General features: G+C 40.4%; 1 protein-coding gene across 1 annotated transcript in view; it reads left to right on the forward strand.

Moving 5' to 3' along the window:
* NKAIN3 (sodium/potassium transporting ATPase interacting 3) overlaps positions 1-27,044 on the forward strand; it is a 280,276-nt gene that overhangs the window by 150,473 nt on the left and 102,759 nt on the right. The window contains exon 4 of the mRNA XM_068983424.1: positions 5,755-5,952. Coding sequence (XP_068839525.1) covers positions 5,755-5,952 — 198 coding nt within the window. The remainder of the gene's footprint in view (positions 1-5,754; positions 5,953-27,044) is intronic.

Raw genomic sequence — 27,044 nt, forward strand, 5'->3', positions numbered from 1 at the left:
CTTCTGATCAATGGTAAACAATTGGAAAGCCCTAGAAGTACCTAGTTGTAAGGATGAAAAATAGAAAATCAAAATGATCAATGTCTGCTCCTTGCTCTGCTATTCTTTACATTCGACACCAGTGGCATAGTCCTAAATAATTATGACATGCTCATGGCTTACAGGAAGTGTTCTTTAAGAAAGCAACAGCAAATGACTAACACTTTCCAATGGAAAACCTTTGAAGTTTATCTCTAAGAGTTGCTTTTAATATAGAAAAATAAGATAGAGTTTTTGATATATTTGATCTGATGCTGTCTTTGCATAATATGCTCCACACACTTAAACCTCTCTACCAAGTACAATATTTATCCTTTATTATATAGATCTACAGTACTCTTGGAAATACTTGATGCTTCACTGGAAAGAAAATTATTAGAAGTGTAGTACAGTTGTTTTCACTTTTCCAATTCTTATTCTGAGATAGACAGTATTTCAAAAGAAGTTTCAACTGGCATGAATTTTATCATATAAATGTAAACTCAAAGCTAACTCCAAAATTTAGCAAAATCTATTTTCTTAAATACATGTGTACTTCTCTTCAAGGTCACATTTTCACTTCCACATGGGCTGGTTTATGACAAAAGAAAGTGAAAAGACGAAGAGAGTAGATAGCCATACAAAACTGGTTTCAAGGACCCTTCCAGTCACAACTAAGGAGGAAGGGGGAAAAAATGATTATTAGTAGTTGGGAGTCCATTTCTAGAAATAGAGAGGATTAGCTAAAATTAAATTAAACACATACCAAAAAAGCAGATAATTAAAAGAACAAAGACTAAGAGAGAGATTAGATCTTTGATTAATGAAAAATTATATACTAGTCTACTATAATAGGGAGAAGGCAATGGAGACCCACTCCAGTACTCTTGCCTGGAAAATCCCATGGATGGAGGAGCCTGGTGGGCTGCCGTCTATAGAGTCACACAGAGTCGGACACGACCGAGCAACTTCACTTTCACTCTTCACTTTCATGCATTGGAGGAGGAAATGGCAACCCACTCCAGTGTTCTTGCCTGGAGGATCCCGGGGACGGGGGAGCCTGGTGGGCTGCCGTCTATGGGGTCGCACAGAGTTGGACACGACTGAAGTGACTTAGCAGCAGCAGCAGCTACTATAATAGAAAGTGAATATTGGATTTTTCAGGATGTGAACTGGTTCCAGTACTGTGACTACACTTACTGCCAATAAAACTGGGCAGTCATGTCTACCTCATAATGAACATCTCAAAAAATGCTAGAAGGCTTTTTTTTCTTAACTTGAGTACTTTAAGAAAATGGGAACAACTTTGAGATTCACACTAGTGAGATGAAAGGGCTTTTAAACATTTAGTATTTAGTTGGGTAGATATTCAGGGAAAAGCAGATACTCTGGAATAATGTTCTTTTAAGTCATAATCTGGCACGTGTGAGCAGGTATATGGATTGACCCTTGTTCTCCTTGTCCACCCTGGAAGCCGGCATCCCATGTTCTTACTACCTGGAGTCCCAACTTCATGAAAAACACCAAATCTCTCTTCTCAATACCCTCAATTCCTTTCACTCCCAACACTCTTCGGGCATTGTATTTGTAAGGTCCCCATTGGCCCACCAAACAGGAAATTCAATATGTGGTGTTTCCTCTCTGGCTTTACCAACTTCCCTTAAGTTCTTACTCCAGTTGACCTTGACATGCTCTTTCTCCCCAGGTTGTCCTGATACTCCCAAACCCTTCATCTTTCTTCTCTCTCTCCTACACACTGTCCCTTGGTAATCATATATACTCACATAAATCCAAATACCATTATCTATGTCAATTTTCTTAACCACGGTATGCTTAAATTCTCAGATAATATTCTGATTCCAAGAAATAACATTTAAGCAAGAATGTTATTTCCAAGAAATAACAATTAATAACATTATTTGTAATTATTTTTAAGATTATTGTAGCACTTACCTGTGTATTTCAGAACTGACAGTTTTGATATGATAACCAAAAGTGTCAAAAAATTAACAATCATCTACATTTTCTGCATTTATTTCTTTGTTTACTTTTCTTTATTTAAAAGTTGCAGTTTCCTGAGTTGCATTTTCTCTGACATGCCTCTCATAGGAAATTGAGTTTATTATGTGTTCAGGTGTTTTTTAATGTTTGAAATCTAACTGCTAAAGGAGGTAGAAATCAGACACAAACTTGTAGTAAAATTTTATACCAAATTTAAGTAAGAAGCTTGAATTTTCAATATCACTTGATGCTACTGATGTTCTCATTCAAATTTTATACAGTCATTGCAAAGAATAGTGCAGTTTATAAATATATTATGTGTGTGCATGTACATGCTCAGTCACTCAGTTGTGTCTGACTCTTTGCGACCTCAAGGTCTGTCACCTGTCAGGCTCCTCTATACGTGGAATTTTCCAGATATGAATAATGGAGCAGATTGCCACTTCCTTCTCCAGGATAAACCCAGGGATTGAATTTGAGTCTCCTACATTGCAGGCAGATTCTTTACTGCTGAGTGACCTGGGAAGCCCATAAATATGTTGTAGTCCCAACAAATTGAGAACCACACTGAGACATTTCTATGAATGTAACAAATATGTATTATTAATTCATAAATTTGCTTTTGTTTTATTTGGGTAAAATAAATTTTAGTCAAAGCCATATTAAAAGGAACTTACAGTCAGTCCTGAATTAGGAAAAGGCAAGAGGTAAGGGTAAGAATGCTTAAAGAGTAGAGATTGCTATGAATTTTGAGATAATACTAATTTATCCTGAACCTAATGAATTCTATTAAAATCAAAAATAATAGTTGGTCTGCAGTGACCAAGACTAACTCTAAGAGATTAAATCTGATGGCTAGCAAAGAGAGTAGCGTGCAGTTTGCCTGCAGGTAAATTGCCTTGTGTGAAACTGAATTCACTAGAGAAAGCAATTATTTTTCTATAATATTTTCCCTCCAGAGGGTAATTGCAAATGATACATATAGCCAACCAACACCTATAAAAACAGGATGATGTAAAATGTCTTATTATCCATAAAATGCTGTAACTGTGAAGGTAACTGAATGATATTTGTAGCAAACCAACACCAAAAAAAAAGAAAAGGAAAAGAACATGTTTTATTATTGATCTAATCACAGGCATACTTATAATGGTACTTTGAATTGAGTTGAGGAAAATCTAAAACTGCCTACTAGCGTGAACTGGAAACGTTTCTCATCTCTCAATGTGGGTACCACATACAGCAGAGAAACGGGCGAGAGGGTCCGCCACTGTCCTTGCTCTGGGGGCTCCCACACTGGTTTTCAGAACCAGCCACCTAGAAGTTCAAGAACTTTCCATTTCACACCAGTTTCCTGTAAGTCTGCAGAGTTCCAAACCCAATGTCTCTTACTTAGGAGTGTCCTGCGCCACTCAGGTGAGGACAGTTCTCTAAGCAGCACGGGTATGTACACAGCATCATTTGTGGGTGCACAATCAGTGGGTGGCCCCTGAGTGGCTGAACAAGGGCCGTCTGTGGTACCCACTCAACATGTCCCCCTGGCACTAGTGGCGACAAGCCGGCTAGGAGTGGAGGCTGGGAACGGACCCACTCCCCGGCTCCTGAATCCTCAGTTCCCCAGCAGGTCTATGTCCCGGTCCACCACCTGTGGTCGGTAGGCGCCCTTGCCATCTGTCCATCCTCACCCTCCCTCCTTCCTGCTCCACACCAGCAGCTGTAATCTTTACTTTATCTGGGAGCCAAGAGTCTGGTTCCTCGTCTGTTCTTTTTAAACTATTGTTGATGACAAAAACATTATAACCTTAGTCCTTCATAGCTGACACTCTGCAGATACTAAAAGGCCTCTCTTGAGGTTTAAACATCTGCACAGGTGTCTCTGTTAGGAGTTTCTGGAAGTCTGTTTTGATATGGAAAAGTCCAGGCTTGCCTTCTTTGTTCGTTTGCTTGGCTGTGGTGGCATTTTCTGAAAACAACTAGAGAGGGAGGAACCAGCTCCCTTCAGGGTCTGAGGAATTGTGAAGGGTTGGGCAGGGAAACAGAGGACTGGGAAACCACCACATCACAGCTGGGAGTACAGACCGCACAGGATCAAGTTCTGGGTCCACCACTCCATGCTGCGCTGTGTGCTGTGTCGCTCAGTCATGTCTGACTCTTTGCGACCCCATGGACTGTAGCCCGCCAGGCACCCCCGTCCTTGAGGATCCTCCAGGCAAGAATACTGGACGGGTTGTCATGCCCTCCTCCAGGGGATCTTCCCAACCCAGGGATTGAACTCAGGGCCCCTGCATTGCAGGAGGATTCTTAACTGTCTGAGCCACCAGAGAAGCCCATGAATACTGGAGTGGGTAGCCTATCCCTTCTCCAGGGGATCTTCCCCACCCAGAAATGGAACCAGAGTCTCCTGCATTGCAGGCAGATTCTTTACCAGCTAAGCTACCAGGGAAGCCCTACCATACATAGGAAGTTCTTTTGATTTATTTATTAATGAGGTTGAGCACTTTATTTTTCCTTTCCGTGACCAACTTTCCTCATCTGCTTTAATTTTTTTTTTTTTATGATTGCTATACAACAACTAACGCGAACCTGGTGTCTTAAACAATGGAAATGTATATTCTCATAGTTCTGGAGGCCAGACGTCTGAAATCAGTTTCACTGGACTGAAATAAAGATGCTGCCAGGGCCAGGCTCCCCCTGGAGTGTTAGGGATGATCTTCTCTCATCTCTCCCAGCTTCTGGTGGTGGTCAGCATTCTTGTGGCCACATCGCTACAGCTGTTGCCTTCATGGTCTTCCTATTGTTCTGTCCTTGTGTCTAGCATCCCTTTGCTTCCCTCTTAAAAGGAGACATGTGATTGTCTTTAGGGCCCATCAGATAATCCAGAATAATCCCCCTATTTCATGATCCTTACCACAATCATAGCTACAAAGTCCTATTCTTGCTGTATAAGGTAGAATTCACAGATTCCAGAGAGTTGGATATAAATGTGATTTGGGGGGACCATTATTCAACTACTATAAGTTAGGATGATGATACCTGCATGAACGCATAATATATGGAAAGTGCTTAGAACAATGTCTCGCAGGCCAAAAACTCTCTCAGTACACGTTACCATGATGGTGATACCAGTGGCAATGGAGCAATAAGAAAACAGAGAAGAAAATTCCAGTGTGGACAGTATAATTGAAGGGAAGGGTGGGATGAATTGAGAGATTGGAATTGACATACATGCACTACTGATGTTGTTTCTAAAATATAGAAGCAATGAGAACCTACTGTATAGCACAGGACTCTACTCAATGCTCTGTGGTGACCTAAATGGGAAGGAAATTCAAGGAGGAGGAGATATATGTATACATGCGGCTGAGTCACTTTGGTGTGCAGCAGAAACTGAAACAACATTATAAATCAACAATAGTCCAATAAAAAAACTAAATAAATAGACATGAATTTTTAAACAAATATATCATCTCTGAATTTTCGATGTTGTGCTAACCTTAAAGTGTTATCATTCAAAAAATTACATGTCCCCACTGAATAACTATCACCCATATGAAAATAAGGTATTTCATTCATATGACGCATGCAGTCATGTTAGGTTCGTCTTTTGTCATTCTGTACCTGGAATTTAAACCCTTTCAGCAATTTCATTCATCCTAAATTCTTCCTAAGGTGAAAGCTGAAGATGTGAGGTAATGTGCTCGTCTCCTTTCTCTGTCTTGTCTCCTGCCCGCCTAGGATACAGACCTAATGACATTCAACATCTCTGTGCACCGGTCATGGTGGCGGGAACACGGGCCCGGCTGTGTCCGAAGAGTACTGCCCCCGTCAGCCCACGGCATGACGGACGATTACACGTATGTCTCTGTCACCGGCTGCATTGTTGACTTCCAGTACCTGGAGGTCATCCACAGTGCCGTCCAAATCCTACTCTCTGTAAGTATCACATCTGTGTCTTTGTCGGATCTGGACTCTCTTTAATGTCATTTTGTATCTAAACCTTCCATCCATGCTCTCTTGGTAGATAATGCCATAGATAAGTACACAGAGAACATCCTTTAAACAATGGAAATAACAGTAATGATGCTAACATTGGTTATGCTCGATGGCAGTTTACGTCTTTTTCCTCTTGATATCCAGACAATTTTTTTAGAACCAGTTAGTTACTGTAGTTTCCACCTTGAGATGCAATCCACATAATTCAGTGGAATAGTATCACTGTCCTCCAGAAATGGTGACTGTCCATTCGGCATCATGGATTCTTCTCCTACTACAGTTCTAGTACAGTTACGACTCCTAAGGCATTCTTTTACTAATGCCCACGCGTTCTAGAGAAAGAAGGATGGAAACATGCCCAATGTCTTTCTCAATCTAGTAAAACTCGCATTTCCAATAATTATTCCTTAAGAAAGCAAATTCCTCCAGAGAGTCCTACACATTTTAGGGCCTAAAATTGGTTGTGAGGATACAGTTCCATTTAGAGAAATAGAGAGAAAATGACTTGACCGGACCATACAAAGCCTATGTGCTGGGAATTCCTTAAAGATGTTTTCTTTCCACCAGACTGCCCCACCCACAGTTCAATCACACTGTGGAGTGGAATTAATTTAAGATATATACCATCATCAAGAATTCTTTTTCTTTGAGATCCAACAAGGATTTGGTGTTTTTTTGAGTCAATATATGATAGGGTCATTCTCACAGTGCTTTTCACATGAACCAACCATTCCAGTTCTTCTGTTCCAACTGCTTAGAGTCAGAATAAGAGATTCAGGTTCAATAATAAATAAATAGATGATAGAAGTGTAAGAGGTGTATGTCAATGAAGAATGGACTTGGAATTATTTCCAGAAAGAACTTTAAAGTCCTTGTAACACTTACTGTAACCATTATCTACTGCTCCAAAATATAATTGCAGAAAACAATATCAGTATGTTGCTTTGAGTTTTGTGGGTGAGGAATCTAGGCAGTTCTGCTTCACAGGATACTGGCCAGGGTCACTCATGTAAACTTTTCAACCAGGAGCTTTGCTGGCGTTACACTACCCTAGATGTCCTCACTCATATGTCTGGGGCTGGCTGTTGACCCACATTCTCCTCCACATGGCTTGTCTTTTAGAAGGAAACTTGAGAGGCTTTCTTACAGCCAGTGAGCTGGGTTCCAGTAAAAGAAGCCCAACATGCAAGCATTTATCTAGCCTCTTCTTGAGAGTAAAGCCTACTAATGTCCCATTGGCTATAGCAAATCACGTGATCAAGCTCAGCATTATTGTGGGCGGGGCCTCTAGAAAGGTGAACATAGTAGAAGCCATGGCTCATTTGGAGCCATCAGTGTACTAGTCTTATCCTCCTTTACAGAATGTATTATTGTTCTTTAACCCACATATATTAAGGTCTAAAATAGTATTTTAGGGGATGTTTGAATCATAATTTTCTAGAAAGACTAAAGACTCGAACATAAAACTCCAAAGATCTTTTAGTGTCCTAAAAGATGAAATTGGCTTCAATAAAAAGCAAATTCTACACTGAATTCAAAGAAAGAGGCTGGACCTCAATGATAAGGAATTTCTTTCAGAGATGTAGCAGGGAATCTGATTATTCGTGGTTTCTGTACGTTTGTCGTCACTTGTCAATATATGTTTATCAATCTCTCTGTATTCTCTGGTCTTTCTTTTCTCTCCTGGAAGTTACCTATGGAACTGTGGCAAAATATATGTTTAAATCTTTGAATTAAAAAAAAACATGGAGGCAAATTTTCTTTAAAAATTTTTCAACCCGTTGTAAGGTGAAACAGTACTCTATTATATTTTAGATTCTAAAGGTTCTTAGTGAACTTTTTAACGTTGAAACATTTTTCCAGAATCATTCATATATGAACAGATTCCCCTTCTTTAAAAAAATTCACAGAAAATTGCTAAACCATTTTGTGGAGTGATGACATGATTTCCAAGTTTTCATAATGCAGCAGAATGCTGTAGAATCAAAAAGTCGTTTCTCCATAGTAACTCCAATTCAAATGAACAGCAAGGTGAAAGTATTTATTTGATAAGAAACCGAACTGACACACAGAAAACTACATTAGAGAAAAGCACTAAATAAAGTGTATGTTGCCACCTAAAAGTACTTTCATTCATGAATCAATTCCTCGGCATATTAGTTTAGTGAACGTTCAGAACTGTCCACTGCACACATAATTCTCATTATACTATTCAGCCTTCCAGCAATAAAAATATTAGCTGCTGATCTCTGACTTCTCTTGTGTAATATACCTGCCAGACAACAATTTCAATATTTTTTCTTTTTTATGTTAAAATGAAATGTATCCTGACTTTGTCTCACAGAAAAATGATTATGTATTATTGTTGTGGTTGATTGCGTATGGTTTTCTTATATTTTCTATTTCATATGAATATGTTTACAATGATTAGAACCTGGATTATTTTTAAAAATCCAGTGATATGGAAATGCTTCCTGTATCAGTCACTTAGCATGTGCTAAAATGTCAGTCTTATTTCTGGGGAAAAATAAGGGGTGACGGTTGTAAGATTTAACAGCCCATGCTGCTTGGGCAACTGCTAGGTAAACAAGCAAAGGACTGTGAGATGGGGCAGAGTCCCAGAGGCCCTACTGCTGCAAGGGTTACCCTTACAATTGCTAGAGGTGCCAGAATATCTAGAAGTTCACAGGGAGGAGCCAACAGAGGTGGCTAGGATGGCGGAGGAGGGTTTCAGGGCAGCAGCTCTCTCTGGCAAGTTGAGATGGAAGTGTTTGAATAATCTACCTATGGATACGTTTCTTCTTCCCACCCCCAACTCTTCATCCACTGGCCACAGTCCACAAGGAGACATCTTTCCTCTGAAAGTCCCAGGATAGGTTTATATAGATAATTAAATAGATAATTAGATGGATCAATAATAGATAGATAATTAGATAAATAGATAATTCATTCACTTAATTCAAAGAGATAAAAATGTGTGCAGTGAAATCCTCCCTCCTACCCTTGGCCCCACTTGCCTGGATCCACTATCTCTGCTCCCCATTGGGCAACCCAACCCATTTTGTTTTGTTTGTTTGTTTGTTTAGGGTTATGCATAGGATGACACTAGTATTGTTTGACCTCATCTAAATATAATGGTTTGGGTATATATAATATATACACTCTATCTAACATAATATGTGATATATAGTATAACATGATCTCCACTGGGCATCATAATTATCTAGTTTGTAACTATCACACACATGTTATACTAAATAGCTGTATGCATGTGTCACTGAGAACATTTCCTAGACCTGCCCAGCTCCTGCATCCCCAGGATGTACATTACAGGTGTCCTGCCACATGAGCACACTGTTAATAGAGTTTAACTGAGTCTTTGGTCTGTCTACCTTCCAGAATAAAAGTTCCTTGAAGGATAGAACAGTGTCCTTTTAAACTCTGTTCATTTTTGTGGTCCCAGTGACTAGCAGAGCGATGGCACTAAATATTTATGAGTACTTGTGAATATGAATGAACAAATGGCCAACAGACAAGAGATTCCAAAGCCTGAAGTAAGTAAACACAACAAGAAGAATTCATTGATCAAGAACTGGCATGGATGAATGCACAGACAAAATGCTGGAGCCAGAGAGAAGATCCTGATTGTTTGGAGGCGCTCTTACATCTTCGCTGTTACTGTACATTTAGTTATTACTAGACACGTTGTCTTAGTAGACTGCCCAGTTCCAAGGTCAACAGGTCAGTAATAGTGAATATGTAATCTAAGACACTTTTTAATTTTTATGATTCCTTATTTGTGGCTAAATAGATCCATATTATATTTATGTTAACTATTGAACAAGATATTTTAAAGGAGCTCATTTTTATAAATAGTAGACAAATGCTAATCTCTAAACCTTTAAAACTCAACCTTATCTACATCTCGTTAAACTCACCTTGTCTTCAACTCTTTGGAGCTGATTTTATATACATATTGTCTGGAACCCTCACTGTCAAGATATTCTCCTTCATATCTGATAGGTGATGAGTCTCACTCTTTAACATTTTTGGAGGTTGTCACCAGGATCAGAGCTGGGGACCAGAGAACCCTGAGAATTGGTTCTCTGTCATGCCTGTGTTCTTTGCATTGCGTCTAGTCCCGTCATCAGCATTCATCACTATTTTCTGTCCTTCATATCAGACACCTTAAAAGTCAAGAGAGAATGGTGAATGACAACAGTAGACCGCAAGGTGTCCTACAGAATCTGTATTCTCAAAAGGCTGTGTGAGCACTGGATTTGAGCTCCCTGCGTCATACAGCAAGGAGCTCAAATCTCGTGCTCTGTGACAGAGGGGAGGGATGAGCTAACAGGTGGAGGGAGGCTCAAGAGAGAGGGGACTTGCGAATATCTATAACTGATTCATGTTAATGTATGGCAGAAGCCAGCACAACATCGTAAAGCAATTATCCTCCTGTTAAAAAGAAATAAATTTAAATTAAAAAAAGAAAATGCAAACAAACAAAAAAGGCTGTGCGAGTATCTATTCCATCTGCTTAGAATACTTGGCTTAGTCATGGGAGCTAATAATATTATTGCTAACTCAGTAACGTATGCTCACACAGTATAAGAATTCAAGTCAAATAGTAAGCTTTTGAAATAAGTTCCAATTCCTATCAATGGTATCCCTCCAAAAATGCATGCTAAGTCACTTTTCAGTCATGTCTGACTCTTTGAAACCCTGTGAACTGTAGCCCACCAAGCTCCTCTGTATATGGAATTCTCCAGGCAAGAACACTGGAGTGGGTTATCGTGCCCTCCGCCAGGGGATCTTTCCAACCCAGGGATTCATTGCATCTCTTATGTCTCCTGCATTGGCATGCGGGTTCTTTACCACTAGCATCACCTGGGAAGCCCACTCCCAAAATGCAAATATCATTAAAAATGAGTTTCCTTGGCGGGTCTTATTTCTGAGTTAACATTTAATTTATTTAACAAACTGTTAGTATGTGCTTAGAGCTACTCTGAGTGCTTAGCAAATATGAACTCGTTTAATCATCAAAATGAACAAGTGAAAAGAAAAATTAGTGTTTGTAGCTAAGTTCTGTCTGACTCTTTGTGACCCTATGGACTGTAGCCCACCAGGCTCCTCTGTCCATGGGATTTCCCAAGAATACTGGAATAAGTTGCCAATTCCTCTTCCAAGGGATCTTCCCGACCTAGAGATCCAACCCTTGTCGCTTATGTCTCCTGCATTGGCAGGTGGGTTCTTTACCACTAGTGCCACCTGGGAAGCCTATTTATGGCTGACTAATACCAATCATATAGATACTTTTAATAGTTTTAGGTTATAGATATGTGTACAATATTTAGAAAATATTTCAGATTTACAATTCAAATGTAGAAAGACCTCCCATGCCCACTGATAAAACCCTAAGTGTAATTTAAGCAATTCATCATCCATTTTGTCTACATATATATATATATATATATATATATATCCATGTTTTGAAAACATCTGGGTTCTTATTAGATGTCTGGTCTTACATAAATCTAACTCTAATGTTATCTGTCACTTGTACACAGCATCTATGGGTTTAAATAACTTAAATATGCAAACATTTAAAATTTGTATTCCTCTTATACTGTAGCATTCTCCTTAATGGTATGTGTATGATTGGACATTATTCTGTATGTTAATCAGTCATCACAGACATTTATGTTTCCAAACACAAATTCATATGATTTCCAAACAATAGAATTTAGTCTCCGGAGGCCTAAATGCTCATGGTTATCCCAGACATGTTTGCAGGCCTTCATAAATTATTACTGCTCTGCTAGTTTCAAATAGTCTGCCAAACATTGATTATTAAATACAGAAGTGAGTTCTGACATTTGGTAGACTTAAATATGATTTCACCAGAGAAATGTAAAGCTTGATTAGAAATCATATCTAGCACAAAATCATTAATTTAGAAAACCTGAGATATGTTTAATAATTAATCAAGGCAAATATTGTGACTGTAGGCTTATGGAGAAATTAGAAACAAGGAAGTTAATTTTAGTGATGCTTACTTAGGGTAATTTAATGTCATTCAGATGTTTACAGAGGTTTCCTCTTTAGCCTTAGGTAGGAATAATTAGTGGGTTGGAAAAAGGCAGTTTTCGTGAAAACAAAAGTTAATTCAAAAACATTTACTGTCTTCCTTTAGAAGACAAAATTCAGTATAGACTGTATGCTGCTAAGTCACTTCAGTCATGTCCGACTCTGCGACCCCATAGACGGCAGCCCACCAGGCTCCCCTGTCCCTGGGATTCTCCAGGCAAGAACACTGGAGTGGGCTGCTGTTTCCTTCTCCAACGCATGCAAGTGAAAAGTGAAAGTGAAGTCGCTCAGTCATGTCCGACTCTTAGCGACCCCATGGACTGCAGCCTACCAGGCTCCTCTGTCCATGGGATTTTCCAGCCAAGAGTACAGGAGTGGGGTGCCACTGCCTTCTCCAATAGACTGTATAGAGAAAACTTATTTTTAGTTTAGAGTATAATTGCCTTACACTGTTGTGTTCGCTTCTGCTGTGCAACAATGTGGATCGGCTATATGTACACACACATCCCCTCCCTCTTGAACCTCCCCCCACATCTTCATCCCACCCCTCTAAGTCATCATATAAAGAAAATCTTGTCACTTTTTGTGTTCTTTCTAAATGAAAACAGACAGTACAACATCCATTCAAAAAATATATGTATATATATATATATATATATATATATATATACACAAAGGAAACCCCTACACTATACAAAGCACTGTGCTAGGAAAGATGGACATGAGAGGAGGAATTCAAATTTGTTGTGGTTGTACCCATGGTACCAGAGGAGATCAGGCAGGAAATTAAAGAACCACAACAGAGCAGAAAATGAGAGAGTTCCACAATTCAGAGTCTAAGTGCTACTGGGCTCACAAAAGAAAGTCGCACATGGGAAAGCTGTGATATTTTGCCTCACCCTACTCCCTCCACCCAAAATGTTTGACTCTTGAAAATGAACTCTTTCTTTTTTTAAGGACAAAACTATAATATTTCAAGGACATCCCAAATGAGTTACTGGTGTGCTTTCAGAAGCTTCCATTGTTGCCACCACAGGGATAATTAATAGTTATGAAAATTAAAAGTTACTTTGCAGGATACGTTAAAAAAAATGTTGTCATCTAGTCACTAAGTTGTGTCTGACTCATTTACGACCCCATGGACTGTAGCACGCCAGGCTACTCTGTCCGTGGGATTTCCCAGACAAGAATATTGGAGTGGGTTGCCATGCCTCCCTCCAGGGGATCATCCTGACCCAAGAATTGAGCTCATATCTTCTGCATTGCAAATAGGTTTTTTACCATTGAGACACCAGGGCTGCTGCTGCTGCTAAGTCACTTCAGTCGTGTCCGACTCTGTGCGACCCCATAGATGGAGGAGCCCACCAGGCTCCTCCGTCCCTGGGATTCTCCAGGCAAGAATACTGGAATGGGTTGCCATTTCCTTCTCCGATCATGAAAGTGAAAAGTGAAAGTGAAGTCCCTCAGTCGTGTCCAACTCCTAGCCTACCAGGACTGCAGCCTACCAGGCTCCTCCGTCCATGGGATTTTCGAGGCAAGAGTACTGGAGTGGGTTGCCATTGCCTTCTCCCATGACACCAGGGAGGCCCACATAAAAACAATCACTTCAGTTGTGTTCAGTCACTCAGTCGTGTCCAGTTTGTTGCAACTCCATGGACTAAAGCACACCAGGATTTCCTGTTCATCATAAACTCCCAGAGCTTGCTCAAACTCATGTCCATTGAGTAGGTGATGCCATCCAACTATCTCATCTTCTGTCGTCCCCTTTTCCTCCTGCCTTCAGTCTTTCCCAGCATCAGGATCTTTTCCAAAGAGTCAGTTTGTCACATCAGGTGACCAAAGCATTGGAGCTTCAGCTTCAGCATCAGTCCTTCCAATGAATATTCAGGACTGATCTCCTTTAGGATGAACTGATTTGATCTCCTTGCTGTCCAAGGGACTCTCCAAGAGTCTTCTCCAACATCACAGTTCAAAAGCATCAATTCTTCAGCACTCAGCTTTCTTTATGGTCCAACTCTCACATCCATACATGACTACTGAAAAAACCACAGTTTTGACTAGATGGACCTTTGTCAGCAAAGCAATGTCTCTGCTTTTTAATATGCTTTTTAATAGCTTTTCTTCCAAGGAGCAGGGTCTTTTAATTTCATGGGTGCAGTCACCATTTGTGGTGATTTTGGAGCCCAAGAAAATAGTCTGTCACTGTTTCCATTGTTTCCCTATCTATTTGCCATGAAGTTATGGGACCAGATCCCATGATCTTAGTTTTTTGAATGTTAAGTTTTAAACCAGCTTTTTCACTCTACTCTTTCACATTCATCAAGACATGCTTTAGTACTTCTTTGCTTTCTGCCATAAGGGTAGTGTCATCTGAGTATCTGAGGTTATTGATATTTCTCCTTTCAATCTTGATTCCAATTTGTGCTTCATTTAGCCCAGCATTTCACATGATGTCCTCTGCATATCAGTTAAATAAGTAGAGTGACAATATACAGCCTTGACATACTCCTTTCCCAATTTTGAACCAGTCCGTTGTTCTGTATCCAGTTCTAACTGTTGCTTCTTGACTTGCATACAGATTTCTCAAGAGGCAGGTAAGGTGAGCTGGTATTCCCACCTCTTTAAGAATTGTCCATGGTTTGTTGTGATCCAACAGTCAAAGGCTTTAGCATAGTCAGTGAAGCAGAGTAGATGTTTTTCTGGAATGCTCTTGCTTTTTGTTATGATCCAGTGATTCAACGGATACTGGCAATTTGATCTCTGGTTCCTCTCCCTTTTCTAAATCCACCTTGAACATCTGAAAGTTCTCAGTTAATATACTGTTGAAGCCTAGCTTGGAGAATTTTGCATATTATTTTGCTAGAGTGTGAGATGAGTGTAATTATGTGGTAGTTCGCACATTCTTTGGCATTGCCTTTCTTTGGGATTGGAATGAAAATACCTTTTCCAGTCCTGTGGCCACTGCTGAGTTTTCAAAATTTGCTGGCATATTGAGTGCAACACTTTCACAGCATCATCTTTTAGGATTTGAAATAGCTCAACTGGAATTCCATCACCTCCACTAGCTTTGTTTGTAGTGATGCTTCCTAAGGCCCACTTGATTTCACATTCCAGGATGTTTGGCTCTAGGTGAGTGATCACACCATCATAGTTACCTGGGTCATGAAGATCTTTTTTTTTGTATAGCTCTTCTGTGTATTCTTGCCACCTCATCTTAATATCTTCTGCTTCTGTTAGGTCTATAGAGTTTGTGTCCTTCATTGTGCCCATCATTGCATGAAATGTTCCCTTGGTATCTCTAATTTTCTTGAAGAGATCTCTAGTCTTTCTCATTCTATTGTTTTCCTCTATTTCTTTGCAACACTCACTTAGGAAGGTTTTATTATCCCTCCTTGATATTCTTTGGAACTCTGCATTCAGATGGATATATCTTTCCTTTTCTCCTTTGCCTTTCACTTTTCTTTTCTATATTAAGGCATATCACAAAGTATAAAACCAGAGGCATACATCAGAACAAAAACAAACAGTGGGTTGATTGTCTATACAAGAGGGCAGGGAAACTCCTTCTGGAGTTCATAGTCCCAGGAAATAGGGCTGTGTTGGCCAAAGAGAGGTCCAGACATGGGTTTTGATGGATTCTTATTACAACCACTCAAAAGCAAGCTCAAAGGAAACCAGGGTCCAGAGTTCCCATGGCTGCAGCTGGAGCCTGCAACAGAGAGAGCTTCAGTGAATTCTCATATGTGTTCTGAACAGAGGAACTAGCATAAGTAGGGAAATAGAAATAAATCAGGGGAACCATAAGTACTTCACTTTGGTCTGAGCAACTAGGGTGCCCACAGAGGTAGTGACTTAAGTTGGAAAGAAAGTTTGGGTGAGGGGGATTTGAATTTCCAGTTAAGGCTTCGGGACTTTACCCTAAATGAAATCAAGCTATTTGAGGCTTATAAGCAGGTAATGATGTACACACAACCTTGACCTAGGGAGACTATTCTGATAGGTATGTGTAGTGTGTATCACATAGGAGGAACACATATCAGAATGGTCTTTTCATAGTCCCAGAGAGTCCTTGGAACACCTATCCTACAAACTGAACCTCAAGAAAGAGTCCATGGTGACAGAAGTTTGACTGAGGTCATGTTATATCCACTCCTTAGAGATTACAGTGAAAATTACCATATTAAAATTTGTGAGAAATCCTGCTGTCAAAAAAAAATCATGGAAAACAAAGATTGAGGGACTCTTCTAGATTAAAGAAGACCAAAGAAACATGACAATGATGCCAGACCAAATCAAAAAACAAAAAAGCAGGTCTTTGTGGGACAGTTGGAAACTGAATAATGTCTATGAATTAGAAAGCAGTATTGTGCTTGTGTGCATGTTCCCATGTTAATTTATTGGGTTTTTTTAATCATAGTACTGTGTCTGCATGTTGCTAATGTTTAAGGAATCTGGATTGAAGGGTATACAAGAATACTTGATTGATTTTTTTCTTCTATGTTTCAGTAAGCCTGAAATTATTTCAAAAAGAAACTTTTAAAATATTTTTAAGGACTTTCCTGGGGGTCCCATATTTATGACTGCACCATCCAATGTAGCGGTTGCAGGTTCGATCCCTGCTCAGGGAGCTAAAATCACACATGCCTTGTGGTCAAAAGTCAAAACATAAACCAGAAGCAATATGATAACAAATTAAATAAAGACTTTAAAAATGGCCCACATAAAGGACATCTTTATTTCTGGAAAAAAAAAAAAAAACTTGTTTTTAATCTTAAAAAAAAAAAAACTACTACATTCCCAAATAATTTTCTAAAGGAAACATTTTGGGAAATACTGGCTAAGTGAAAGTTAGGATGTGTTAGGATGAGAATGGAAATCGGAGGATAGACCCAATAAACATTACTGGAACTTGGCAAGTGACTATGAGGTGGGAGGCAGGGGTGGTAAAGCCCAAGAGAGCAGAGGTGTCTGCTTCTACACAGAGGCTGGGGGAGGGGCTGTGTTGACAGAATAAATGAATTTAGATGTGGACACATGACGAATCTTGGCACCATCCTTGCTTTTAACATTTTTAAGATACATATAATTTTCCAGGCAAAAATACCGGAGAGGGCTGCCATTTCCTACTCTAGGAGATCTTCCCGACCCAGGGATCAAACCCACATCTCTTACATCTCCTGCACCAGCAGGCGGACTCTTTACCACCGGCACCACTTGGGAAGCCCCATATATTTTTGTGGTGTATATTTAAGAAAGCAACTCTGGAGCTGCTTGGAGAGTGGATTGGAAGTGATTAAGAGGTAAAGAAGGCTTTCTTATCTCTCCTTGTTATTCTTTGGAACTCTGCATTCAGTTGGGTATATCTTTCCCTTTCTGCTTTGCTTTTTGCTTCTCTTCTTTTCTCAGGTATTTGTAAATCCTCCTCAGACAACCACTTTGCCTTCTTGTATTTCTTCTTCTTTGCGATAGTTTTGGTCAACATATCCTGTACAACGTTATGAACCTCAGTCCTTAGTTCCTCAGGCACTCTGTCTCTCAGATCTCCCTTGAATCTATTTGTCACTTCCATAATCATAAGTGATTTGATTTAGGTCATACCTGAATGACCTAGTGGTTTTCCTTACTTTCTTCCATATAGTCAAAGCTTTGGCTTTTCCAGTAGTCATGTACGAATGTGAGAATTGGACCTGAAAGAAGGCTGAGCACTGAAGAATTGACAATTTCAAACTGTGATGTTGGAGAAGATTCTTGAGAGTCCCTTGGACAGCAAGGAGATCAAACCAGTCAATCCTAAAGGAAATCAACCCTGAGTATTCATTGGAAGGACTGATGCTGAAGCTCCAATACTTTGGCCACCTGATATGAAGAACTGACTCATTGAAAAAGACCCTGGTGCTGGGAAAGATCGAAGGTGGCAGGAGAAGGGGACAACAGAGGATGAGATGGTTGGATGGCATCACTGACTCAATGGACGTGAGGTTGAGCAAGCTCCAGGAGATGGTGAAAGATAAGAAACCCTGGTGTGCTGCAGTCCATGGGGTTGCAAAGAGTCAGACACTTCTTACCTACTGGACAACAACGAGAGGGGAAGGAAAGAAGCTAATTTGTAGACTCTTCCAATAGGTTGCATGGAAGAAGATGATGCTTTGGACTTGGGTGGTAGCTCAAGGGATGGAAACGTGTAGATGATGGTTCTTACAGGAAGAGAAAAGAGGCATGTGCAGAAAAGGAAAAAATAAGGATGGAGCTTTGGTTTGTATTTGAGTAGTAAGGTAGATGATGCTATTTGTTACCAAGATGAGAGAGTCTTGGAATCTTGTTTCACTGGTGAGTTTTATGTCATCTTGGCATAAGAAATAGTGGGAACCAAACATGGGTTTTTTAAAAAAATAGTTTTAATAGAGAAATACTTGCTAAAATATCACAAGACTTACAGAGCCTAAAAGAAGCATCCTATAGAAGTAGAAGGTATGCCTTCTCAGACTGGAAAATCCTGCCTTTCTAATGGCTCACGATTGATTGTCATTTCATAATGACTTAAAGCAAATATTGCAGTATTAGCCCTTCACATTTGACTAAGAGTAAAACTGATAGCAAGAAAACCACAAGGAAGTGGAGTTCTTTATTTAAATTGATTAATGTAAATAGCTCTTTCATTTAAAATTGGTTTATATAAAATTCAAGCAAATATTTGCAATGCATTATTGTTACTTAGTAGCAAAGATAATCAGGAAGCCATGCAGACAATGAAACATGCACAATTAAAATCTTCAGGATACACAACAACTTTAATTAATCAATTAAGCTAATCTAAATAAATAGAGAACTGTGTTGTAAGGCTTGGCTGTAAAGGATTTTAAACCCAATGGTATAATAAAAGAAATCATAGCTATCATTAACTGGGTGTGTACAAGGTGCCTGGGCATCATTCTTTGAAGTATTATCTTGTGTAATGTTTTCAAGAGTAATACAGAGTAGCCCTTCTCATCTCTAATTTACATATGAATACACTGGACATTAAATAAACAGCCTGCCTAATTTCCTGTGGGCTTCCTAGGTGGCTCAGTGGTAAAGAATCCACCTGCCAGTTTAGGTTTGATTTCTGGATGGGGAAGATCCCCTGGAGAAGGAAATGACAACCCACTCCAGTATTCTTGTCTGGGAAATTTCATGGACAGAGGAGCCAGGCAGGCTACAGTCCATGGGGTCGCAAAACAGTCGGACATGACTGAGCAACTAAACACCAACAATTTTGGGTCAGTGACTGGGGAGAGTGCATCAAACTAGATTCTGATGTATCCCAAAACTGCTGTGCTTATTGAAAAGGCTTTATTAATACATAAAACAAAATACAGTATTTATAATATGAATGGTTTAATATTAAATACAAATGTATCATTTAGTGTATTCTTTGGAAGGATATTAGAGTTCTAAAGAGTCAGTTGGCACATTTTGCCCATCTACTTCACAATTTCATATAAGTCAAAAGCTTCAGATTGTGAGATTCCTAAATTGTACATCTATTGGACAGAGGGAAAAAGTGGACATCTGCCTTGGCTTGCCAGCTTCCACACCCCCAACCTTTGATAACAGCACCTCAACTGCTCTGTAGTTAGAGAGTCACACACTGATTTTTTCCCTGGGTGTGGAGAAGCTAGGCTCACGTGGGGTGAGGTGACCCCACCTCACCGGCCCCAGAGTCGGACATGAGACCCAGGTATCATCATTAGCACATTCCTCCCCCTGGATCCAGTGAGTGGTTCAGGAAAAGTCATGTCAGGAAAGCAGATCTTTGGGACTCACTGCAACAGTTCTCAACTTTTAGGAAATATCAGTTCTTTCCCAAAGACTGCTGAATTAGAAGGGTTTGCATTCGCAGATATAGGCAGTCACCATGTGGAGAGTGACTACCTGAGACAAAACTTCTGTAAAATAGAGAGATACAGAGACTTCCCTGCCAGTCCAGTGGTTACACTGCCGTCCAATGCAGGGGGTGCAGGTTCAATCCCTGATCAGTGACCTAAGATCCCACATGCCTTGTGGCCAAGGGACCAAAACATAAAACAGAAGCAATATTGTCACAAAATCAATAAGGCTTAAAAAAAATAGAGGGTCACGTACAGAGGGAGGCAGGCAGATGCAGTCTTCACTCAAGTCATACTCAAAGCAGCCTGACCCTGGCTGGTTTTTGGGTACTAGACAATTTAAAATCACAGATGCAGCTCCCTGTATATTTCTATTGGCCAGGGCGAGTCTGTGACATCCTTGATGAATGGTGATGCAGCCTCTGCTTGAACAGGCCGTTCATTTCCCATCCAGGTAGCCCCATCCATTACAGTAAGTACGAACCTTCAAGTTGCAAACTTTCAAAGATGCGAACATGTATTCACATGTCCGATCACATCAAGCATGAGTGACATTGCAGCTTGCCCTCCGTCTCTTATTGCTGATGACTCTCCGGCTCTACCATCTCCCGCCGCCTGTCCCTCCTCCAGTAACTCTTCTCGCCTGTTCACTCAGTGTCAACTCTTGTGTGCCAGCTGCTGTACTGTGCTATAACACTTATCAAGGTACTGTAAGATAAAACATGTTTCCTTTATTTTTGTGTTTTTTTTTAATGTGTGGAAAGTATGGTAAGCCTATCACAGTACAGTACTATATACCTGATTGTATCGGTTGGGTACCTAAGCTAACTTCATTGGACTTACAAACAAATTGGACTTATGAACACGCCCTCGGAACAGAACTCGTTCATGGTAGGGGACTTACTGTATTGGGCTTCTCTAAGTATAAAACATGATTTGTAGATTTAATTTAGTTTCTAAATCCAAAATCCATCACGTTGGAACTTCCATCTATTGGCCCTGGTTCTGCCTCCTGAGTATCATAGAAGATGACCTTCCAACCACCCCCATAATCTTTAGGCCATCACAGACATTTTTGACTGGTGTTTTGCTGACAGGATCTTGTGTTTAGAAGTGTATTAGCCATGATGTGTGTGTGTGTGTGTGCGCGCGCGCGCGCACACACGCACACACTCAGTCATTTCCGACTCTTTGGGACTCCATGGACTGTAGTCTGCCAGACTCCTCTGTCCATGGGATTATCCAGGCAAGAATACTGGAATGTGTAGCCATTTCCTCCTCCAGGGGATATTCCAGACCCAGAACTCGAACCTGGGTCTCCCACATTGCAGGCAGACTCCTTACCATCTAAACCATCGGGGAAGCCCCAGATGGATCCTAAGGTGACCCCCAATAATTCTCTTTTCCTTCTGTTTATGCCCTTGCATAATCTCCTCCTCTTGAATGTATGGAGAGAAGTGTATATTCTAAAATTAGATAGGAATAATATTTGCACAATTCTGTGAATATACCAAAAATCACTGAATTGTACACTGTAAGTTGGCAAATTGTATGCTATGTCAATTACATCTCAATAAAGCTGTTTTTGTCATATACTATGACCAAGAGAGATTTATCCCAGAAACGCAAAGCTAGTCAACATCTGAACATCCAGTCTTTCACTGTTTTTCTTTCCTGCTAAAATTAATACTGCATTGAATAGAGATATTATCCTATTTAAGGAGATTTTTTAGGTAATACAATACTCCTTCTTTTAAATTTAAAATAAAGCAGGAAAACAATACAAGAAACAGACAGGTGGAAATCTGAATATGAGCTTTATCCCTCATAAATCCAATTGAAGAGCATGACTTTAAATAGGCAACTGAATGGGCTTTCTAAACCCTGCTTCCCAAATTAGGCACCGCACAGCTGGGCAGGCAGGCCCCCACCCCCATGGGACCCAGACAGAATTAAGTGACAGAGGGCAGACAATGCATGCTTCCTAAAGGAAGACTGGCTCCCTCAAAAAAGAGAAAATGGCTGAACTCAAATGCTATCAACTCTCTAGAGAAAATTTAATCCCTCCAAATATATACACAAGGAATGGAGATAGACACTACAAATTCAAGTCATTTTGCAGTTACTTACACTAGACATAGGAAAAATCATAATTAAAATTTTCTATTATAAATGTGGAATGAATAAATGATTTAAAATAATTTAATTTAACAGTGTAGTACTGAATTGTTTTTATTCCACCTAGTATAATATATTTTTAAGTACCTTCCATTTTGTCTATTGGAGGAGGTGCTACTTGGAGGTGATCAAGACCTTGTAGTAAAACCTTGCCCTAACTGAACACTCCTAAGGGATTGCCACCTGCTCCCCAGGATATGCATGTGCTAAGTCTCTTCAGTCATGTCTAATTCTTGGCAACCCCATGGACTGTAGCTCCCCAGGCTCCTCTGTCCATGGGATTTTCCAGGCAAAAATACTGGAGTGGGTTGCCATTTCCTACTCCAGGGATCTTCCCTGGCCTGGGGATCGAACTCAGGTCTTCTGCATGGCAGGTGGGTTCTTTACCATCTGAGCTACCAGGGAAGCCCAAGGTTCAATGTATATGTGAATTATATACATTGTGCTATTTGACTGAATTACTGATGTTGGGCAAGCAGTGTCCTTGGTATCAAGATGTCACACTACGTACCACAAGATGCTAAGAGTACACAGAGATGGGATAGGAGAACTTCTGGGACAACTCTTTGGAATTGTGAGTGAAGAATATAGTGGCAGCCTTATCTCATTTCTAGTACTCCTAGCTTTCGTGGTGGGCTTCCCAGGTAGCTCAGTGATAAAGAATCTGCCTGCCAATTCAAGAGATGCAGATTCAGTCTCTGGGTTGGGAAGATCCTCTGGAGAAGGAAATGACAATCCACCCCAGTATTCTTGAATGAAGAATTCCATGGACAGAGGAGCCCGGCAGGCTACAATTGGACATAACTTAGCGACTGAGCATGCAGCACAGAAAGAAACATACCTGGATTGGAATTCTGGCTTAACCGTATCCTGGGTAAACTTTGGGTTTCCCTAACAGCTCAGTTGGTAAAGAATCAGCCTGCAATTCAGGAGACCCCAGTTTGATTCCTGGGTTGGGAAGATCTGCTGGAGAAGGGATAGGCTACCCATCCCAGTATTGTTGGCTTTCCCTTGTGGCTCAGCTGGTAAAGAATCCGCCTGCAATGTGGGAGACCTGGGTTTAATCCCTGGGTTGGGAAGATCCTCTCGAGAAGGAAATTCTGGCCTGGAGAATTTCATGGACAGTATAGTCCATGGGGTCACAAAGAGTCGGACACGACTGAGCGACTTTCACTTTTACTGGGTAAACTTTAAGAAGTTCCAATTTGTCATCAGTAAAGATACTAATGGTGTCCTTTTTGCCAGGTAATTGCAAGATTTGGAGATTATAGGGATAGGGATCAACAGTACGTGAACCATGAACTTCCAGATGTTCAAGGTAGGTTTAGAAAAGGCAGAGGAATGAGAGATAAAATTGCAAACATCTGCTGGATCCTCAAAAAAGCAAGAAAGTTCCAGAAGAGTATCTATTTCTGCTTTATTGACTATGCCAAAGCCTTTAACTGTGTGGGTCACAATAAACTGTGGAAAATTCTTCAAGAGATGGGAATACCAGACCACCTGACCTGCCTCTTGAGAAATCTGTATGCAAGTCAGGAAGCAACAGTTAGAACTGGACATGGAACAAGACTGGTTCCAAATAGGGAAAGGAGTCCAGGCTCTATATTGTCACCCTACTTGTTTAACTTATATGCAGAGTACATCATGAGAAACGCTGGGCTGGAGAAAGCACAAGCTGGAATCAAGATTGCCAGGAGAAATATCAATAACCTCAGATACACAGATGACACCACCCTTATGGCAGAAAGCAAAGAACTAAAGAGCCTCCTGATGAAAGTGAAAGAGGTGAGTGAAAAAGTTGGCTTAAAACTCAACATTCAGAAAACTAAGATCATGGCATCTGGTCCCATCACTTTATGGCAAATAGATGGAGAAACAGTGGAAACAGTGTCAGACTTTATTTGGGGGGGGTTCCAAAATCACTGCAGATGGTGATTGCAGCCGTGAAATTAAAAGACAACTACTCCTTGGAAGAAAAGTTATGACCAACCTAGTGAAGTAAAGTGAAAGTTGCTCAGTTGTGTCCAACTTTTTGTGACCCCATGGACTGCATAGTCCATGAAATTCTCCAGGCCAGAATACTGGAGGGGGTAGCCTTTCCCTTCTCCAGGGGATCTTCCCAACCGAGGGATCAAACCCATGACCAACCTAGACAGCATATTAAAAAGCAGAGACATTACTTTGCCAACAAAGTCCGTCTAGTCAAAGCTATGGTTTTTCCAGTAGTCATGTACAGATGTGAGAGTTGAACTATAGAGAAAGGTGAATGCCAAAGAATTGATGGTTTTGAACTGTGATGTTGGAGAAGACTAAGAGTCCCTTGGACTACATGGGATCAAACCAGTCCATCCTAATGGAAATCAGTCCTGAATATTCATCAGAAGGACTGATGCTGAAGCTGAAACTCCAATACTTTGGCCACCTGATGTGAAGAACTGATTCATTTGAAAAGACCTTAATGCTGGGAAAGATTGAAGATGGGAGAAGGGGACGACAGAGGATGAGATGGTTGGATGGCACCACCAACTCAATGGACTTGAGTTTGAGTAAGCCTTAGGAGTTGGTGATGGACAGGGAGGCCTGGTGTGCTGCAGTCCATGGGGTCGCAAAGAGTTGGACTTGACTGAGCGACTGAACTGACTGACTGAAGCCCAGTGATTGGCCCGCAATATGCATTCAGTAAAATTTAGCTGATAATAATGTTGCAAGTACCAGAATGCCCATAACAATACATTAGTTCAAGAGCCACAGGATGTATGGAACTCTTCTGGAAAAAAAAAAGTGTTACATAAATGGTAAGCTTTTCTTATAATATTATTATACATAGATCATCTAGGGTGCTACCTCTTCCTGGAAACAAAGACATAATTAATTAGCTGTAGACGATTTTAAGTAGGCTTCCCTGGTAGCTCAGATAGTAAAGAATCTGCCTGCAGTAGGGGAGATCCTGGTTCAATCCCTGCGTCGAGAAGATCCCCTGGCAAAGGGAATGGCTATCCACTCCTGTATTCTTGCCTAGAGAATTCTCTGGATTTTAAATAAGATTTTCTATGGTAGTGAAAAAAAAATGTTTTCATATCAGGACATAAACAGTAATAATATATATCCTAGTACTTATGGTATACCCCACAACAGTGAATGCATCTAACCTTGATTACAACAAATGCCTGGAAAAGTTGAAAAAAAAATAATGGTAACACCTACTGAGAGCCCATCATGAGTGATCCAAGGGAGCTGTAACAGAAGGGCACAAAAAAAGAAAATTGGTCATGTAATTGCTTTCTGTCAAACAGCTAGATAAGCAGCCAACAGTTTTGCATTAGAATACATTTGGTTATCCCATCGACAATGGGCTGGTAATCCTATAAATATTTATTACTGAACTAAAGAAAGCAGCAGAAGCTTTTACCCTCTGAGAAAAGTCCGTAACCTGCATGGTGCCAGTGAAGTATGAAACCCCAGTGATTTAGTTACTCCTTAATGTGCTAAAGGCTGGACTGCGCTTGGCACATGTGAACAGTCTGAATGCAGTTGTCAGAGCCATGACCCTGGGGGGCAGTTGTGAGCATATGCTTCCGTGGGTGAGCTCTCAGGCCACAGCTGCCGTCCAACCCGACCCGGAGCAGGACAGTGTAGAACCCACGGTTTAGCAGATTGACCTTTATGGGCTGGGAATAAGGATTAACCCCTTATGAATAGACTGAACACAACAACAAAGGAGAAAGAAGGGAAGAAAACCACTTTTCTTAAAATGGTTCTGTATCTGTGTGTGTGTGCCTGTTTAGTTGCTCAGTCATGTCCAACTCTTTGTGACCCCATGGACTGTAGCCCGCCAGGCTCCTCTGTCCATGGGATTCTCCAGGCAAGAATATTGGAGTGGGTTGCCATTTCCTTCTCTGGGGGATCTTACCAAACCAAGGATCGAAATCACATCTCCTCTCTTTCCTGCATTGCAGTTCGATTCTTTACCCACTGAGCCAACATTACATAATGCTCCTCCACTGTGACTTGGAGGAAATAAACTTATTCTTTCTTTGAAAGGCATGGCATCACTTAAGCAATAAATATATTCCATTTCCAAATCTCTGTGCTAAACAAAAACCAAAAATATATCACTTCTGGGTTTGCAGATCTTTTCATATCCTGTCTACTCCCAAAAAGATTCAGGCTGCTAATAATAAAAGCACAAAAATGAAAAGACCAAAAACAGCTATCAATAAAACAAAGGAAATAATAAAGAATCAGAGAGATCAAAATCTACTGGTTGAGAAAACCTGCAATAACTAAACATGATAATTAACTACCTTACCAACCAGAATGAAGAGGAAAACTCACTAAATAAATACCATTATCCTGTGTTTGAAAAAGTTATGGTACCTTCTCAAATTAAAGGACCTGTAATGCAAGAATTCTGAAAGGGAAATAGTTCTCTCAAACATCTGCTCTATGCCCAGTACTTTTCCAGGGATACATAAAAATAGGAGGGGGTCCTATTCTTGCTATGTTTGAGAAAGACATAGTTTTGAACAAGTAATTGCAACTCTGAAAAATGTTACCTAAAGTGATAGGTCCATACTCTTCCTGTGACCAATAGCAAGGAGATACTATTCATCCTTGGTTGACCACAGCATTTCATCTCTGCCAAGAGTGTGGCTTTTAAGATTGTCGGTTCTAGAGCCAGAACACCTGGGTCTGAATTCTAGGCAGTGATTGGTCTTGATCAATATTGAGCTCTGTGTCCTCAGCCGAGTTATCTACCCTCCCTGCACTCCAGGTTCTTCATCTTTCAAGCAGGGATAATAGTAGTACCTGCTTATTGTATGTCATTGTGAGGATAAAACAGATCTTCTCAAGGCAGTCACAGGGTTCCAAGAGCATACTAGTGAAAACTGCAAGGTCTCT

The sequence above is a fragment of the Capricornis sumatraensis genome, chromosome 11 (genome assembly GCF_032405125.1).
Source record: "Capricornis sumatraensis isolate serow.1 chromosome 11, serow.2, whole genome shotgun sequence".
NCBI classification, from domain to species: Eukaryota; Metazoa; Chordata; class Mammalia; order Artiodactyla; family Bovidae; genus Capricornis; species Capricornis sumatraensis.